The following is a 19,909-nucleotide window of genomic DNA, read 5'->3' on the forward strand; positions in this document are numbered from 1 at the left end:
GGAGGTGTGGCCTTGCTGGAGTAGGTGTGTCCCTGTAGGCATGGTCTTACGACCTTCATCCTAGCTACCTAGAAAATAGATTTCCCCTAGCAGCCTTCAGATGAAGATGTAGAACTCTCAGCTCTGCCTGCATCATGTCTGCCTGGATGCTGCCATGCTCCCACCTTGGTAATGGATTGAACCTCTGAACCTGTAAGCCAGCCCCAATTAAATGTTGTCCTTTATAAGACTTGCCTTGGTCATGGTGTCTGCTCACAGCAGTAAAACCCTTAGTAAGACAGATTACAAGCATTAAATGGTTTTAGAGTTGTTTTGTTTGCTTGCTTTGTTTATTAAAGAAAGGGTTGTTCAATATAGCCTTGGCTGGCCTGAAACTCCAGGCTGAATGTGGGCAGCTGCCCTGCTTCCAAACCAGAAGAGCTGGGATTACAAACATGTGCCACCACACCTGGCTCTAAATTTATTTTTTGAGTCTGTCCCCTCCAACCCCCAATTTATGATCAGATTCATCTGTAAGGAGCAGAGAAGTGCTGACTGAGTAAAATCCCGAGTGACTGTGTTGTCGACACAGACACAACCATGTCAAGAATCCTGTAGCCTCAGGTTTGGAGGCATGGCAAAGCCTTCTGCAGGGGACCAAGGGCTAGTGTAGGCAGCCTTTGCAGAAAATGTTCACCATAGCTTTCTGCCCCTGGATGCTTCCTGCCTGAAGCTGCACCCTTACAGAGACAGCTCCTACCAAGGTTAGCTAAGCCTGTCTCCTGTATGCCATAAATCCCACCTCCAGGCTTATCATTTTGTAATAATCCCACCTCCCCATGCAAGCCAATATGTTGCTGAATTCCTGAGGTGCTCGGCTCCTGCAGCTCAGAGCCTGACCCCCGATCCCAGCTTTCTGTCCATGTATCTCTCTGTCATTTCTTCATTCCCTCATGCCTCAATCAAGTCTGTTCCTGGAGCCATGCAGCAACAGGTCAGTCATTGTAATATGAGGGGCATCTTCCGTATCACATTATCATTTCCCTGGTACCCACTTCTGCCTTGAGACAGTGTCAGCTACTGTGTTACAAACTAAGGGAAACAGCAATAATTACAACTAACTGTTCTTAAGGAGTGTGACCACCTGGGGCCAGGGGTCAAAATGAAGGAACGCATACAATTCATACAAGGGCACCTACACTGACTTGTGGTGGGACTGTGGTGGACAGACTTGTAGCCTTTCACCTAGTCATCTGTAGTTTAATTTTACAAGCAATCATGAATCAAAGCAGCTGATCACCTAGTGATATTCCTAGGGTGCCAAGGAGCATTGGGCTTATCGTTAGGACATTTAGGTGACAGTTAGCCTACAACCCACTGTTACGATAATGCCAAGACAACAGTACTCAATTTAGTTAGATTACCAGAGTATTTAAGACTTGAGAGTTATAAATTCCTCTGTGTTAGTGATATGCTTTAAATAAAAATACCTGATCACAAAAGGAAGATAGAAAAGATATGCCCTGGACAAAAGATAAAAGAAAATAAATTTACTGTAATTGATATACTTCAAAGACTCCCAATCATCTTTTTCCTGCTATTGCAAGAGATTAAGTAACTTTTGTTATCCTGAAGTTTCTACTTAAATTAGGAAAAAATTGTCAAAATCTTATTTTTTAACTGACTTGTTAGAAATAATTGGATCAAAATAAATATATATTTAAATTAAAATGTATGAGCTGCAAACACTATTTTCAAGGATGTTATTAAAACATTGGGCATTGCAGAAACTGGAACATTTGAGTGTAAAAAATCCATTATTAAAGACACTGTCCTACTAAAGTATTTGCATGGCCCCAGCTCCAGAAACAGACAGGAATGGCCAGGTTACATCTGCTGTTTCTAGGCAGGGTTGACACTACCTTTACAATATATTTAATCACTAATTAAGGGGAAATTAGGTCAACTTAGCTCCACAAATTATCTATGGAGGAAAAACTCAAATGTCTTTGCTTCAAGATTAACTCACCTCAAGTTGAACTCTTTGCTCCAGATTCTTGTATGATCTCTGTAATAACTCCCGGGTCCCAAGGACTCCATACCACATCAAGTTTTTAGTTCGACTTCTGAAAAAAATAAATATTGTTGTGCAATGTCAGGAAATGTTATGTATTTACTTCTTAAATCAAAAGAGATAATAAATGAGATTAAAGTAAAATTGCCTTCATATAACAACATTATGGGTATTATTGAAATTACCTGCATTTTTCAGGATGCTCCTCTCTCTTATTATTAAATTCTAATGAAATTTTTGCATCTAATCCAATCCCAAAGTAGTTGTTCATGACACATTTTTCAGAGTATCCATCTCTATGATAATAAGGAAAAGCACACAAAAGTCAATTTCAGAGTCATTACAGTACAGTTTATTTACACGATTAGACTTACTACCCTTAGGTAGCCATTCTTCCTGGGAGAAGCCATACCCAGCAGACATCCTCTGGGCACAGTGCAATAATTTTTGGTCTGAGGCAAAAGTAGAGCAAAGACAGTCATTGTTTTATGTTTTCTACTAAATTTGGCAGCCTTACGCCTTCTCTTCTATGCCAGGGTCTGACTACACAGACAGATGCCGCTATCTACATGAGGGCTTTCCAGTCAGGTGCAGTGTCCTCTCTCTTTCATGAGAGACACTCTTCCATTTCAACCCTTCATAGTGGACAAACTGTAAGAAAGCAACTTCTGAATTCAGTGCATTGCTATAAATATTGTTCACACTCATTTTCTTTTTATTTTCACTATCACTTTTTTATGGAGTGGATGGGTTCTGCACAGATGCCATGTGTGCCAGGCATATGTATGAACATCAGAAGATAATCTGCAAGAGGCGATTCTCTCCTTATACCAGAGGTAAAGGTGTGTGCCACCAAACTTGATGACCAGAGTTCAATTCCCAGGACACACATGGTTGACAGAAAGAACTGACTCCTGTAAGTCGTCCTCTGACCATACCAGACATACATGTCATGGTATGTACGTGTGTGTGTGTGTGTGTGCAAATTTTAAAATGAAAACAATAGTAAATATATCTCTATTTGGGGAGTCTAAAAAAGAGATGCAGTCAGTGTGGGTTAGAAGCTAGAAATAAGGAAACCGTGCAGTGGGGTGAGGAAAGATGGCAGGGTTAGCAGACTGAAGAGAGAAAGGCTGGGGATGGCATGAATACAGATACAAACCAGCACTAAGGTCACCCCTCAGGGAGAGGCACAGATCTCTGCACCAGGGAGTGGCTGCTGAGCAGGTGAGAAAGGGACCCGTCTCAGGGACAGACCATGATCCATTTCTGAGCATCCACACCACCCTTTTTTTGCAGATAGACTCATACCCTTTGGTACACATGCAAAGTTTTAGGATTTGAACAAAACAGAAACACAAACCAACAAACAAAAACAGAAGTCAAATAGCTACAAAAGTGTTCCTTACAGTGAGTCTAGATCTGGGTCAATAAACGGTGTTGCACCGAAAGGATCGATGTTCGCCAGCAACATTTTGTTGATGATAGAACTCCCAGCAATGGAAGCAGCAAGTCCTGCTCTCAAACCTGCCAGAAACATTAGCAACACATGTTAAGAGGAAGCAGACTCAGGCCTGGTCCACTCAACCTGCCCTTCTCAAACAGCTTGCTCCCAGTGCCTGGTTTTCAGTGACCACTCAGTAGCCAAAGCTCAGAGGATGATGCTTGGGAACGTGAAGTGTTTTAATATTTCCAAATGTCTGCATGTTGTAATAAAGAGAAAAACATGAAAAGGAATATCTATGATATTTTCTCACTTACCATTCAGCAGTTCTACAATTTGTAGCTTCCAGCATTTCACTTTCTGGGTTAAATTCATCCCTGAGTATTTTGTTATTGGTGATGCAATTTCAAGTGGAACTTTTTTTCTTAATTGCATGGACAGAATGCTCAGTTGCGGTGTATAGAAATATAATGATAAATATGCAGTTTTTACATACTGATCTACTCTGTAACCTTAGTGTACTCACTTATGACCTTTGGTGGCTTAGCTCGCTTATGTGCACATATGAGCACATGTGCACACATGTATGCAGTTTTTGAGGTTTTCATTTTTTACTAAGCTTATTTATTTATTCACTTTATAACCCATTATCACCCTTCCTCTCCTCCCAGTACCTGCTCATGTAAGTCCTCCCCCACTCCCCTTAGAAGGGGAGGCCCCACTCTGAGTGCTAAACACAAGAGAAATCTGCGAGGACACACAGTTATCCTTCCCTTCGTTCCTGGCTTATTAAGACATTTATTGTGTAGCCCTGGCTGTCCTGGAGCTTGCTATGTAGATCAGGCTGGCCTCAAACTCAACAGAGATCTGCCTGCCTCTGTCTCCTGGGTGCTGGGATTAAATGCATGCACTACCCCTCCTGGGTTTTTATGTCTTTTTCTTCTTGAATGTGATTTGTAGTTTATATGTCTTTGTGCATTTGCCTGTTTCCTCTGAGTTGTGATTGGTCATTACACAGCTCATTTCCATCCGTTTACATTTCTGTAAGCTCCACCATGGTGCCTCAAGACTTCCCCCATGCCTGACTTCAGTGATTTGAATCTTCTCTCTCTCTTGTTCACTTTCTCTATTGCTCTCTTAATTCTCAAATTTATTTGTGCTCTCACATGTATTCCTTGCTTCCCTGTCAGCTCCCATTAGTTAGCTCCTGTCTACCACGGGGGGCGCCGGGTGGTCGACATGAGGTGAATGGAACTTTTCACAGGCAGCCTTTACAGCTAGCCCTCCCTCCACTCCACGCCAGGCAGGGTTCAGCTGCATCAGCCAAGTTGTAGGATGGTGCGTTTATGTTCTCATAGCAAAGTATTTTCTCTACTTTTTAATTTTTTTTTAATTTTTTTCTCTGCTTCGTTTTTAGTCATTCCATTATTTTCTCTAATTTTACTTCCACGTTTATGAGCTGTGTACACCTCATCCCTCGCAGTCCATTGTGCTGAGCACTGAACAGTGAGCTGGAGATCCGCTCGGTCTCACTGAGAATGTTTTGTGACCTAACTGGCTTATGCTCTATCCTAGGGAGTGTCCCACATACTCCTGAGAAGAATGCACATTCGTCTGTGCCTGGGTGTCCTTTGGATGCTGACTGGATCCTACTGCCATCTCATGTGACTTCTGGGTACACCATTTCCCTGACCATCTGCCTGGCTGATCTGTCACTATTCAAAGAGAAGAACAAACTCTCCAACCAGTATCTGAATGAAAGCCCATAGTTAAAGAGAAATCCACCAGAAGGGTCTAAATGGATTCCAGCATGTTCTGAATGATGATGAAAGGAATTTTAAAACCTCTGTAGATTTAGGAAGCTCTGAGACGTGTATGTTTCCTCCAGCTCCCACCTAAACTCTTTGGTGTCTACTTGTATCAGTCTAATCCAAGGCAAACTCATTTCATCCAGGCTGAAACAAACACTAGCTAAAACAGCCTACAGAGAAAGTAGTGGCTTAAAACCACAAGGAGATATCTGTGGGGATCCTTGGAGATCACAGGATAGAAGGTCAGCTCCAATTCAGGTACACACTCCTGGGCTCTGACCTAGAACCAACAAACTAACATTTCTTAGGACAAGGCTTAAAATTAAATGTGAGTTCGAATACGTCCTACACAATTAGACATGGAATAATCTAAAGACCTGGATTTCTACAACTAAGTTTGTCAAAAAAAAATGTTCTCTTAAAGGAACATTTATCACTAAGGACACCTTTCTATAGTTCATGAATAAGATAAGCTGAAGTTACTCATTTTCACAGGTGTCTTAAAGCAAGGACCACGTCACACAACTACACTACCTGGGCAGATGATTCTAGTGTTGAGCACAGGGAGGTTTTCTTTGGTGGTGGCCATAGCTGGACCAGCGACAGAGTCAGTTTGGGGATGTCCACGACTTGCCTGGGCATCAGGAGACTGAGATGTGGTTTTGGCTGTTGACAAAAATCCAGATTAAAAATGACAAATGAAACCAGTATAAAATTAAACAACCCCCTCTAAACTCGAGATACACAGCAATAAGCAATGCCTCCTTAAATCAGTGAGTGGAACTGAAGTTGTTAATTCTATTTACCTCAAAAGTCAGTTTACTTTCCTTTTCTTGAGACATGTGGAGGATATCTTCCAAGGGAGATATACTGATCTCTGGTTTTGAATAGATGCTACCAAAGGACAGATATCTACTGTCATTAAGTCAGTAATATGCTTAATTTGAAGGTGATCAACCCACACTCGATAAGTAGAAAGTTTAAAGCCTGGTAACTGTTATGCTGCAAACTACCCACATTACCCATTAGTCATGAATACTGGGTAAACCATCATATTTAAGTGATGTGACTCCCAGCAGAACACATGAACACACGTGAGGCAGAAGTTAACATAGTCTTCAATTGATGGGACACCTGGCTGGACTCAGCTCTGGGCATCAATCAACCCTCATTGGAAAAGCTTCTCCTTGCAGTAGGTGGTAATTAACGAAGACCCACAACTAGACAATGAATGGGGAGGGAGCCCTAAAAGAGATGTCTTTATCAAACTCCTCCTCAGAAAGCTCAGGGGACCATGCAGGAGAGGAGGTAGAAACATTCTAAGAGCCAGAGGTGGTGGACAAGCTCCAAACCCTGTATTCCAGATACAACAGGGCAGATACACACATGAACTCACCAAGGAGACATCATGTACAAGACTTGCATGAGTTCAGATCAGACAAAATGCCAGGATGAAGAAGGAAATGGAGATACAAAATCCTGCCTCTAACCAAGAAGCTATTTACAACTGATACCTTCTGGGACAGAGAAAATCAGTTTTCTCCAATGGAGTGTCTCTGGGTATATCAACTACACTCCAAGGCAGGCTCTAAGCCAACATAAAACAGAACTCAACGTGCTTTTGTGTATAGTATTTAGCTTGTTTTATGTGTTTGTTTGTTTGTTTGTTTGTTTTGGTTGGGGGAGAAGGAGGGAGGGATATTTTTATTGTGGAGAGGAACGGAGAGAGACCATGAAGTTGGGTTAGTAGGGAGTAAGAGAGGAACTGAGAAATTGGAGGAGGGAAAAGAATATGGTCAAAATATATTAATTGTAAAAATATTTTTAAAAATTAAAATCGAGGATGTCATTTAATCTTTAAATAAAACCCACATGCCTTCCTTGCCATCACTTATTTGAATGGTGATGAGCTCCAAATGGTTTTGATACGTTTTTGTAAAAGCTCCATATAGTTAAAATATTCAAGAAAATATCGAAAAGATTTAATTGTATCTAACAAGAGGCAAGATAATGGAGAAAAAAAACAGCACCTTGAACTCATCTAGAGGCCAGTGATAGGTATTAAAAAGACAGTAGTCATTAAATTCAATTTAAAAGTCCTCTGAAACTTAATTATCCTCCCTCTCCCTTAGACTAATTACAAACTTAACTACATTACTCTTGCATGTATTTTCTCTGATCAAAAACAGTCCAGATGCACAAAAGGAACAGAAGAGCCACTCCTGTGTGTGACAGATGGGACTCCTGGAGCTAATTTCTAACACGAAGCAACTTTTGATGTTTACCTCTGATGTGAAGCAGAAAGTGCAGTACTGACAAAGATCAATACTCCACTGCAGGGAATCAAATTAGTGTCTTCCTAAATAAACACATTAATATACTGCATTTCTCACACCTTAGACATCAATGGTATAATTTAATAATGACTCAATACAGATGATTCAATAAAGATAATAGAAGGAACACTTCGATTGCCAATCATTTTCAGTAAGTTGGATTATAGGCAAAATTGGCATCAAATGTGGCAAGATTAAAGGCTTTCCTAAGTCTAGGTTTATCTCTATATTTAGTGCCCTTTCCATTTCCTCTCTAAGTGAGAGAAGTGTTGAGTCTATGAGAGTATGGTAAGGTGGACTAATGGCTGACTGGAGGCCATGGACAAGAGTGCACACGTATGGAAGAGAACAGATGTATAGATACCATCGCTAACCCTACTATGGCCAGTAGTTTATATCCCAAGCCTGATTACCAACTTCACAGATCAAATACACTGGAGATGACACAAGAATTTAACAGGTGGAAATGTCTTTTTGTTTTTCTTTTTGTTTTTTGTTTTTGTTTTTTTTGTTTTTCCAGAGCTGAGGATCGAGCCCAGGGCCTTGCGCTTGCTATCAAGCGCTCTACCACTGAGCTAAATCCCCAACCTAACAGGTGGAAATGTGATTGTCCAAATTAAAAAAATAAAAATAAAAAAGAACAGTTACAAAGATGAGGGAAAGCTAGTGCAATTAAACGAGAAGAAACGCAGTAGCTTGGGCAACAACATCCAGATGTGCTGAATGAGTGGCGTGAGTATTTATGTCACTGCCTTACAGAAAACATCTGGAGTTTGTTCAAAACTTTTAAAGATTGACACTGGCCAAATGAATGCGGCCAGAAAAATGAACAACTCAAAATCACCAATTTGCAGCCTCTTGAAAGAAGTTAAGAGACACCAGATATGAAGGAGGCATCAGACGTAGCAAGGGATCTTTACAGCATCCTTTAAGGACTGCCATAGGGAAGAAGGGGGAGATAGATATGGCCCCAGAACACAGATTCAACTTGGAATTAGTAAAATGTCATCTGGGAAATTAACTCTTAAGCCAATTATAAAAACACCATACAAATGCCGGAAGTTCTTACTGCATACGTTATGACACCAAAAAAACCCACTAATATCCTCCATCGTGGGTTGAATTTTAAGGAAGAAAATGTAAATTTATGATAAAGAATAGTCTTCTAACAGTTACAGGCAGACACTAGAGCGAATGTATTCAAACTGAATGTCCTGAAGATTCAATGACCATCTGGAAAGTGAATATAATAATTTGCCTGTAGATATATATGTTGGCTATCTAAACTTCACTGAACTTAATTTTTATTTTTTCTTAAGAGTTTTTAGTACAATCAAACAAATTTTCTCAAAACAACAACAATAACAACAACAAAAATGATAGAGAGCAGCAGACACCACTCAGGGAACTTTTGTATAGTAAATTGGCCAATCTTCACTACAAACCAATTAAAATCGGATACTATCATCTTCATTTTTACTCAGGAAAACTACAGAAAAGCTTCAAAAATCAGTCCAAGTTTGGAAACAAAATGTTAATGAATTTTAAGAAACAGTTCCAATACATTATGCTGACTTTTCCTGAGCACATTATAATTATTTTCATGCTATATCATAACATTAATATTTTAACTTCTGCCTGTCTCATCCAACAGTAACTGGAAACTTTCACTTATATTATGTGAAATGCTAAAAGGACAAATTCATTTCCGATTGAAAGTCAATAGGCAGGGAGACAGTTACTAGTCTTCAAGCAACAATCATTTCTAGGCAGAAAGTCATTTGGTAGAGACAGAGTTGTACTTAGAAGGCTTTTGGTTTTAAAGCTTAGCTTTGCAACAAGCATTGGTCAATCGGCAGAATATAAAGCTCTGCTGAATCCATCAAAGGCCGAGCTTGATGCAGGAAAGGCCAGCAGCTTTCTCGCAGTTTCCCAAGGAATCTGAGAGCAACACCAGGCTAAAGTGGGGAAACCTGGCTATTTCTTCTAAAACGCTCAATCATCCCATAACACTTAGTTTATTGTTGGTCTCTAGATTATCTCTTTGATCTCACAAGAGATATAAGAATACCTGTCAACCTAACTCATATGTTGCCATTATTATTTTAGTGTTCATGAGTAACACAAACTGCCCAAAGGCTTTTAGAAAAATAGAAATTCAACAGTTCGTTTCAAACTTAAAATTAAACGCAAAGCCAGTTGTAACTGAGATTTCCAGGTGACGTCATCATTGATTTCTCACCTGACAGCGACTCTTTCGAGTCGTCCTCTTTAGCTTCATCTGTTTCTGTATCATAGTCACAAGACGGACTGACTGGCTCAGAGGGCTGCACTGCTGGCTCATCCATAACTTTAAGTAGTAGGAAGGGAAACAGACTTGTGTAAGTGGAAATAAAATGAATTCATATTAAGATATGCTATGGAAATAAAAACTAAACCAACTAGCAAAAGAAATTGTACATTTACAGAGCAACAGTATTTAGTGACCAAACTGGGAGTGATGTCTGTGGATACTGGAGTCTAAAAATTAAATAAATGTGTTACGGTTTCATATTTACTAGAATAAAACTATACATGAATTTAAATCAAAATACAAAGCCTGATGACAAGTTACACACCTGGAAGGGGATTCCCAACATTAGCCATATTTAAACCATTTTTCATCTGGCACTAAAATACTAAGAAGCCTGTACACCCATACAGAAGTTTAAATCTAGGGGCTGCAGACATGGCTCAGTGGCTCATGCACATGGTTGGTTCTCAGCATCTGCAATGGGCAGCTCACTCCATCCTGGAGGATCCAGTACCTCCCGGGGCGCCTGTTCTGACTGACGCACACCCTCCCACACACAAACACTCATGCATGCACAGAAGCAAAAATAAAAAGCAAATCTTTTCAAATCCAAAGATTTATATACTTTTAAAAATGTTAATGATATTAAGAAATCATCACTATTAGGTGCAAAATATAAATCCTCTTTTGCAACCAAGAGCTCATTGTTCAGTATGAGTTTTGATACATACAAGAAGGAATTTTTAAAAATCATCATTACTATTATTTTATTGTCAGCAGGTATAAGAAATAAAGAGATGCCAATAAAGAGATGGCAATAAAGTAAAAAGGTTGAGATTTTTAGACTTGTTCTATAACTATTTTTCTACTTAAGTTGGGATGGAAATATTACAACCTCATTTACTTCTGAAATCTTGGCGTACGCAGATTGCGTCATTACGACGCAGATCTTCACTACTGAACTTAGATACATCTAGGTACAAATTTCCTGTTAGTGAACTTATTGTCTTCTACCGTGCCATGAGCCTTGTCTGTAAGTGGGAAACAAATCCGAGCACTACGCACGCACGCACGCACGCACTCATGTGCGTGCCCGGCCCCGGCTATGCTTACAGCGGGGATGTTGCGGCCCCTTGGAAGCTAATTTTGCGAGTGTGTACCTTTTTCAGCTTCTTCAATGACTTGCCTCACCGCTTTCTTTAGACTGTTGGCCCGCAGCATTATCTCCCGGGGCTTCACGGCTTTCTGGGAGGAGGGTTTCCCAATGTCATTCACCAGCTGGTCCTTGCTTTCACCCAAGGACTCGTCACTGGTGGACTCCACGGTGTCCTCTTCGGGGATGGCAGGGCCGATTCCTGGGGGGACTCGACTGGCCTGAGAGTCCGCGTGCAGGGCTTGTAGCAGCTGCTCAAGCTTCTCGTTTAGGACTGAGCACTAAGAAAAGAAACAAAATATCAAGGGTGGTGACGAGCAAGCAAACAAGCATCCGCAAGGGTGATGGGGAAGAAATTAAAACGTATTAGGTTGGCAGATGTATTTTTATGCAAGATAAATCTTTAACCATTGGGAATAAAAACATCGACATTTAAGTAGCTATAGTCTTTTATTCTGTAGACTTTTGTTTTAAATACATTTTAAACTTACTGAAGACAGAAAATGATCACTAAGCGAGTTGGGTCTTAAGTACAGAACTGCTTGCTATTAGCTGACTGATACAGACCTATGGCATAAATGACTGAAAACACAGCTCTTGTGTCTACCTACTGACTCACACTTCAGAAGCACTAAATGCTATCTCAGGATTGAAAGTCTTCTTAGAACAATCTTTATGTACATGGGAGTTTTGCCTGGATGCATGCAAGTATACCATGTTGTGTGCCTGGTGGGCTAGAAGCCACAAGAGGGTCTCAGGTCACCCACAACCGGTGCTATGTGAGCCACCATGTGGGTGCTTGAAACCAAACCTGGGTCCTCTGTCAAAGCAGTAAGAGCTCATAATACCTGAGCCACCTCTCCAGCCACCACAGGTTCCAATGTTTACAACCTATGAGCCGCTTTTCTTCCTTAGAATGCAACCAATACTAAATTGATAGATACACAATATACAAAAACACCAGGACTTCCTGTAAAGTAATAACTTAGGCACCCGTTTAACATCAGGAGTTGCAGGCATGGCTGAGCTGCAGCTCTATATTGCAAAGAACTGAACAGTGCTCCCTCAGGACTACTGGGTCCAAGAAAGATCTCAAAGGGAAATGCACAGGAATGAGGAGGGGAGGAAGAGGGGAACAGAACGAGCTAGCACAGAGATCTTGTTTCTTTCTGCTTTTCTTGCTTTTCTCCAGGAAAGGAAACATTTGGGATCAAAACTGTTAATGCTACCGCCAATGGCTTCCATCGAGACATGATGAAAAGCCCAGCAAAGTCACAGATGAAGAACTTCTGAGACAGAGGCGTGGCTAAGTCCATGGCCTCCTGAAACTCTCCACAGAGAAGGAAACAAGTGAAACTCCTCAAGCATTGATTTCAGTGTCTTCAGCAAAGGTATGTAACAAGGCTGCTGGCTTTTAAGTGTTATTTCTGTATTCTGCGACTTGACCAGAGGTCTCCTCACTTCTAAGAGCACTTTGGTAGAGTCCTTAGTCTATGGAAAGAATCACAACATCTACAAATGGGGACTCCGAATGGTCAGCGCCGCAATGTGAACATCACATTAACACGCCTCCCCCACCCCCAAGTCTCAGGGAAGGAACATGGCAGAAGAAGGGGCAGAAAACACGTAAGGGCTGGAGGACAGGGAGGAGAGGTGAGGAATGGTGGCCTCCAGACACGGCAGGGCTGCTGCACACGTGGACTCGCAGCGGCTGCAATTAATATACAAGACCTGCATAAGATCAACAGCTAAATATTCCAGGACTGGGGAGGGGAGGGGTTCTGGGTTCCCACCCCTAGGCTAAAGGGTTATGGACAGCTGATGACTTCTGGGGGAGGGAGGACTGTGGGCATGGGCAGATTTCCCCATTCCCCAGTGGATAAAGATGTGACCAAGCAGTGTCTAGGTGAATAAAACTGTCATAGACTAAATAAAAATTTAAAGGAAAAATGTATTTCCACTTTCTTTTTCTTCCACTTAATCCCCTAGTTCAGCCTGAGCCTCGGGGGCAGGAATCCTTCCCAAGCCTTACATACAAAGACCCCTTCATGGACTTTAAAAGTAAAGATGCTGGCTTGTAAAGTCTATATGCTATTCTTACCTTAGCATCAGAAAGCTCATAAAGGAGGGAAAAATCTGTAAAGGTATGAAAAAAACGTCACGAAAGAAATAGAACTTAGAAGGAGACAAGGACTTGAGTCTAGAGAATGGAGAGACCCGTGCTGGGTGGGAACTGGACCACCAACACTTGCTTGACATGGAAAGCCAGGCCTCACCCAACAGGACCATGGGCCCCCTAGCATCCTCCCCTGACAGGCTGACCGCATGTCCCTTTTAAGATGCCAATCACAGAGAAAGGGATCTGAATTAAAAAAAAAAAAATGGCTCGCTGAATACTTCCAGCAATGCTGTTTTGTGCATATTAAAGGCTAACCATAAACTAGAAGGCATTTTTGTAAATCCTCATACCTAAATAAAAACATTGTTTTTTTGTTTTTTTTTCTCTTTAGATATTTTGGCAAGAGTACACCAAGGCAATCTTTACACCACAGCTCGGTGCTCATAATGTCAATGAACAACTCGCATGCCCTTGACGTGTGTTGTGTCCCTCTTACTTTACTGGCCACGGCTTCGGCTACTACTGTATTTTCCAGTGTTCTGTCCTGTGCCTTCTCCACTTTGGCAACGAAGTCCTTCACGGTTTCACAGAGTATCCTTTGAGGAAGAGAGAAGGCGCCTTTATAGTCTGTGTGCTCTGATGTACAAACGAAGTTAAAAGTAAGCGTAAGCAGCCCAACTCCGAGGACCTGAGATCATTCTTACATAAGATGGAACTCCCATCTGTGTTAACGTATCTTAGATATCTTTACGACTGTTAGGTGAAAAATAGATACACAAGTAAGCCTTGCTTTCCGTACTTATAGAAAGGCTGTGCTGAACCATCCTCAAATGCCTAAATATTACGTAAGAAGAATATTTTCAGATCCCTTAAAAATCATGTAGCATCCCCCACAGCTGAGACACTTTGCTTCATGGTGAACAGACACAAGCTCTTCACTAGCTCCAGGATCTGTTGGATCTACAAGGTGTCAGCAAATGGAAATCTCACTGCTACCTGAAGAACAAAGAGTCTGTGTGTATTGGTACCAACCAATCAGATACTTGAATTCAGTTATATTCTCTGTTAACCCATCTATTTCCGCCCCCCGCCCCCGTTAAGATAACCAATGCAATAATATACAAACCTAACTCAATTTAGGTCTCATTAGTGTCAGCAATCTATGGCTGACTTGTTTGTTTCTTTTAATTACATTTGGAGTCTTTGCAAAAGAAATGGACTGGAGAGAAAAATAATGTGAAAGACATCTACCTCTCAAACAGCTGTTAGCCAGCATAATGGCATATGAATAGACTGGTTTTGGCAAAAAGTGCAATGTTGATAGAAATATCTTGAAAGTAAAACATTTCTATCACTGATACAGTAAAAATTTACAGAGAAGGAGAAATAAGTTCCACTAGTGGTTTTTTTTTCTATGAAATTTACAACTTTCTCTGGTGGGTGAGGAATGGTATTTTCTCTATACATCCATACTACAAAATCAAACTCTGTGACAGGCACAGGGTACATGCATGCACCCTGCTTACACTACAGGCCTTCGAACTGGTCATTCAGGAGCATTATCCCTAACCATTTGTGTTTTACCTGTTGCTTAGGGGTTAGCTCTGCGGGCCATCTAGCCCTCAGCCTGCTTCCAGATGCAGAGATAGAACCCTCGACTCACGTGTGCTAAGCGAACACTCAGCCATTGAGCTACAGGCCCAATCCTCTTGGAACTGGCTGACTTTTCACATTCCAGTTTCTGTTCTCTATTTTTCTTTAAGATTAAAAATAATAATAATATGTGTATCTGTGTGTGCTTGCATGTCATGTATGTGTGTGTACCACATTCGTCTAGTGTCTGAGGAGACATGTATCGGACCTCCTGGGGCTGGAGTTATTAACTGTTGTGAGCTGAGTTGTGGGAGCTGGAAAGCTAACTAGAGTCTTCTGCAAGAGCATCAGACTCTTTAATGCTGAGCTATCACTCCAGCCCCTTAATTTCAAATTTTTAAGAGAATTAAGAGAGCCTAGCTTATCATTTATTAGACTCCTTCACGGGCTTCCTATCTAATCCTTCTTAATATATAATACAGAATTTCTTCACAGATGATGTCAGTCTGTCATAACCACTCTTTTGCTTGCTCTACAAAAGATCCTCTGTGAAACCCCACTCCTGAGAGCAGACACTGCCATTCTCACCAGCTTGTGTAACTCTAACCTAAAGGTCCACCTTGCCATTACTGTAATGGTTTCACCCAATTTCCTCCTGGGTTTGAGAAACTGCGCATGCCAGAGCGCTGACCACTGCTGTGCTTGGGCTATTGACTCTGAGGGATGGAGCCCTGCAGTCCATCCCTGTAGAAAGGAAAGGGGCAGCCATGGTTTCCTACCTCAGTTTCCCCCACATCTCTGAGGTGCAGAGAGGCAAAAGGAACAGCCTGGCTCTATCTCTGCACCTTGTGTGCACAGGGCTGAGGCACAAATTAGGAGAGTGCTAGCTTCTCAAACTGTGGAACAATCAGAAGTGTTCTGCCTTATGGTCCTGTGGCTCCGAGTTACAAAAGGCGTATTTCAGGCAGACTGCCCTTTTCACTGAATCATGGAGCCTCCACTGCTTCCCCCACCTCGATCCCTGCAGGCTTCTAAGGTTTGGAACATTAAAGCATGGGGGAGAAAAACTCTCCCCATTAAATTTTTAGTGTGTCAATGATCACACAAATCATTTTAAGGGGAAAAGACTGTTCTTAGCATAGTTTCTCTAAAATTTAACTATTGTTGATCATTGTTATTTAGGGGTTTTGTTTCTGTTAGAAACAAGTAAACTGTTTGAAAATACATTTCTTCTGTTGATATGTATAGTGTAAAGCAAACCGAATTTTGGTGCTCACAGAACTTGCCATGTGCGTTTGTATCAAAAATCTGCCTGTTCCTCATGGGGGAGGCTTGCTCTTCACACCACAGTTTATTCATGTGAGACAAACCGAGAAGATGACATTCCTAGGGGATTCTGCAGTGCTGTGAAGTTTTGGGGAAAGTTGAGTTTTAAGCAAAAGCCATATCACTTAGCTTCTGGTAATGCAGGACATGACTAAAAAAATAATGAAATGATACCATTAAATATTTATAATTTCTAGTACTTCTCTTCAAGATTGTTTTGAAGGCAATGACACCAGACTTGAACTGTCCGGGGTCATTTCAGAATACAAAGCTAGCTAGTGTCTCTAAGATCTTAGACTTGTTGCTTATAGATGTGAGTGAAGAGACTGTGGGGGAGGGGGCGATCCTCCCAGGGGATTTCCTGACTTTCCCTTTCAATTTTGTTTCTGGAAATCTAGTCCTTGCTTGTAGACAACAGAAGATGGCTTTTAGAACTGTTTGTGGAATGCGCTTGGAGGGTTAATTCTAGAACCTTTGTATATTTAATAGTATGTCTAACTTTTATTTCTTTTCTGTTTGCAGGTAATGTACTTGTTCTGGTGTGCAATCATTTAAATGCACGTCTCTTTAATTGTTTTTAGATTTTCCTGTATGCATAGTTTAAACCACAAAGTCTATTTAAAACTATAGCCCAGGACAGCCAGGACTACACAGAGAAACCCTGTCTCAAAACAAAATACAAACAGAAACAGAAACAAAAACAAAAACAAAACAAAAAACTATAGCGGTAGTTTACAGTTTTAACAAGGAAGAAAGTTGTGGAGTTTAACTTTGTATTTTCTTTCTTATAGAAAGGTATTTTTATATGTTCTTTTTAACAAATATGTGTACAACCTTTAAAACATCAATGTTTGGATCAATACAAGACCCAGCTTATTTTCTGCTTGCTGTACATTAAGCAAAGATGCTATAATAAAAACAAAATTAAGGAAAAAACCAAAAGGAATATAGAATATTTATATTCTAGAGGAAAGAACTGACCTAAATAGTGAATTTAGAGTAGTAAAAGATGTATTTAAAGCGGGCCAGGTGGTGTGGGTCTGGAATCTTAGATAGCTGATGCAGGAGGATTCTAGGTTCAAAGACTGCCTGGAATACAGTGAGTTCGAGAAGGTCTTCTTTTACGGTTTCTACAGACATTTGATTCACAGATCAAGGCTGGCAAAGTCAAATGTCTACTGAGGCCAGGGGAATTATAGGTGGGTTGAAGCCAGGACACGAGAGACAATCTCTGTAAGCAGCACAACTCATTAAGCAAGCACAAATGGGCGTTTTCCTTCTAGCTTTGCGCGGCTCTATTCTTCCATTCTCTCTCTGCTTCCTACATTCTAACAGCAATGTGTTCACCAAGCAGGGTCTCAAAAGGCGTTCCTTTGTTTCTGAGTTGAAATTTCAGCCAGCTCCTGCTAGCTGACCTTCTCACGATGCAAGTATAAGATGCTTCAAAAGTAAACTTGAAATTCCACATTTAGGATAGCATCATGAAGCTTTGGCTCCATGTTTGGAATTAAGTAAAAATCTGATGAGTTTGAGATAAATTATAATTATGGATTTTAAACATGCCAGGAGATGTCATTTTGAAGAATCTCACTGTTTTCCTTTTGGTGATGTAAACAGTTGCTAAATAAAAAAAATATGTGTACAGGAAATAGTAAATTTTAACGAGATAGGATTTCTGTGTTGTAATTAACCATTGATAATTTGCAAATAGACATTTAAATTCTACGCACTTTTCATACTTTTATAACAGAAATGTTTCGAAATAAGCAGCATAGAGTCTGAATAGACTCCGTGTGGATGCCAATGTGACTAAAACTCCAGGTCAAATTATCGTCTAGGAAGAATCACCAGAAATGGTGTCAGCACCAGGAAATACCTTTCCTCCCACACTCTCACGTAACTTAGCACCTTCTCCACTCCAGCCCCACAACTCACTTGGCAGACGATATGACCACGGCACGCTCATCAGAGTTGACGATTTTCGTAAGATGATTTGCAACGGAGTCTTCATAAATTGTCATCTGGAAAAGAAACCCCTGTGCTATATGATTGCTGTTGGTGTCTATACAACCCAGTCATGACTGCTTCAGAAATGTACCATTTGTGACATTTGGAAAACAGGGCAAAGGCTGCCATGAAAAGCTAGTGTGCGTGTGTGTGTGTGTGGGGGTGGGTGTCATGCAAAATAAAAATTTCTCTGACTCCCATTTTTAGAACCTGGAGTTCTTTTTATCTTTAGAAAATTCAATTAATGATCCATTGTGTTTTTTAAAAAAATATTGTAAGTGAATAATATATATATATATATATATATATATATATAGTATGACTAAAAGTATTATTTTAAAGAAGTACACTACAAGCCAGGGCAGCGCATACAGAACACAGGAGAACACTGGAGATACAGGTAGACGAACCCAGTGATTAACCCTGAGCTTCCTCACACACGTGCAGAATGCAAACTGAAAGAAACCACACGCAAAATGGCTAAAATGCACACAGCAGCGAGTGGAACCTGCCAACTGGCACGGATGGTGGGAATATAAATCTCTCCTACCTAAAAGCTGACAGGTCCTAGGCAGCTACTGGGCAATGTCTGTTAGACCTGAACACAGGCCAACACCAGAGGACTGGGAAACTCAAGTTCTACATACACACCCAAAGAAATGGACACGTGTTCCCCAAAAGACATGGGCTAGGTGGAATGTTCACACAGTGTCCAATGCAATGTATTTGTTCCATGGAAACACTACAGGACCCTGGGAAGGAATGAGTCCCAATTATGCCTCAGCGGAGCCAAAGCAAAATAAGCATGCAAAATGATCTCGATTTTATATTCTACCTTTCCCATCTTCCTAAACCAAAGTCTAGGCTGTTAGTGAGGAGTTGTCATCCATGAGAAATGTGTGGAAGTGCTTGCAAGGGTGGGAGAGGGGCTTATCACGCACGCAATGCTGTCTTGGGATCTGGGTGTCTGTTACATAGGTTTGTCTAATTTATATTTAAAAAAAAATTTCCCAAGCTGAACATCTAAGATATGCATCTTTTTCTGTCTATCTACTACACCTCAGTCACAAAAGCCTTTTAAAAATGCAATTGTATAGCCAAACGATCTGGCACACAACCGTAAACGATCCCCAACGACAAAAGTACTTTGTTGCTACATCAGAACTGTAATTTTGCTATTGTTATGAATCACAATGTAAATATCTGATCTGCAGGATGCCTGACCCACAGGTTGAGAACTGCTGTCTTAAGACAGTGAAACACACTACATTGCCCAATGTCCTGTATCTTCTCTCCTACTGGACTCAAATCTTAACATCTTGTCAAAAGAACACACCTTCATGATATATAAAAATACGCATACTATTTAACAGCCTCATGAACAGAGTCTCTGTCAAATGTTCTCTTCATATGCATTCCATGCTATAAATTCAGGATTTTCCAATAGAAACGATGGCTCCGTTCAAGCCGGTCAGTCTCCAGTGTTTCTTCGTTTTGCTATAAATCTTCTTGTCACCCCGAACATCGGTTCATTCCTACCCAACTGGTAAATAGTCTCCTCCGCAATGTCATTCTGACTGACATCTTCCCAAAGAAATATCACTTTAAATTTATGGTCAAGTCCACCAGTGGCTAATTTTCAATGTCTACCTCACCTCCTTTGAGTGCAGACCACACCTGTAAAAGCAATTTCACACCAGAGTAGCTACAGGTCTCCCCGAGTTCTGCAACATCGCACTGCCTGCCTAATCTCTTGGTTTAAATACAAGAATCT

At 40.8% G+C, this 19,909-nt stretch overlaps 1 protein-coding gene and 1 non-coding gene across 11 annotated transcripts in view; one reads left to right on the forward strand and one right to left on the reverse strand.

Moving 5' to 3' along the window:
* The window catches only part of Dgkh (diacylglycerol kinase eta), a 163,221-nt gene that overhangs the window by 25,199 nt on the left and 118,113 nt on the right, over window positions 1-19,909 (reverse strand). For all 10 annotated transcript variants that reach the window (XM_029469092.1, XM_029469093.1, XM_029469095.1 and 7 more), the window contains 8 exons: window positions 18,064-18,149; window positions 13,706-13,805; window positions 11,098-11,371; window positions 9,887-9,994; window positions 5,843-5,974; window positions 3,463-3,580; window positions 2,239-2,349; window positions 2,009-2,105 (listed from right to left, as the gene is read on the reverse strand). In XM_029469092.1, the coding sequence (XP_029324952.1) occupies window positions 2,009-2,105; window positions 2,239-2,349; window positions 3,463-3,580; window positions 5,843-5,974; window positions 9,887-9,994; window positions 11,098-11,371; window positions 13,706-13,805; window positions 18,064-18,149 (1,026 nt within the window). The remainder of the gene's footprint in view (window positions 1-2,008; window positions 2,106-2,238; window positions 2,350-3,462; window positions 3,581-5,842; window positions 5,975-9,886; window positions 9,995-11,097; window positions 11,372-13,705; window positions 13,806-18,063; window positions 18,150-19,909) is intronic.
* LOC115029335 lies at window positions 10,560-10,681 on the forward strand. The gene has a single exon (XR_003834896.1). It is a non-coding gene; the product is annotated as a small nucleolar RNA SNORA40 (small nucleolar RNA).

Source organism: Mus caroli, chromosome 14 (assembly GCF_900094665.2).
Source record: "Mus caroli chromosome 14, CAROLI_EIJ_v1.1, whole genome shotgun sequence".
Taxonomy (NCBI): Eukaryota; Metazoa; Chordata; class Mammalia; order Rodentia; family Muridae; genus Mus; species Mus caroli.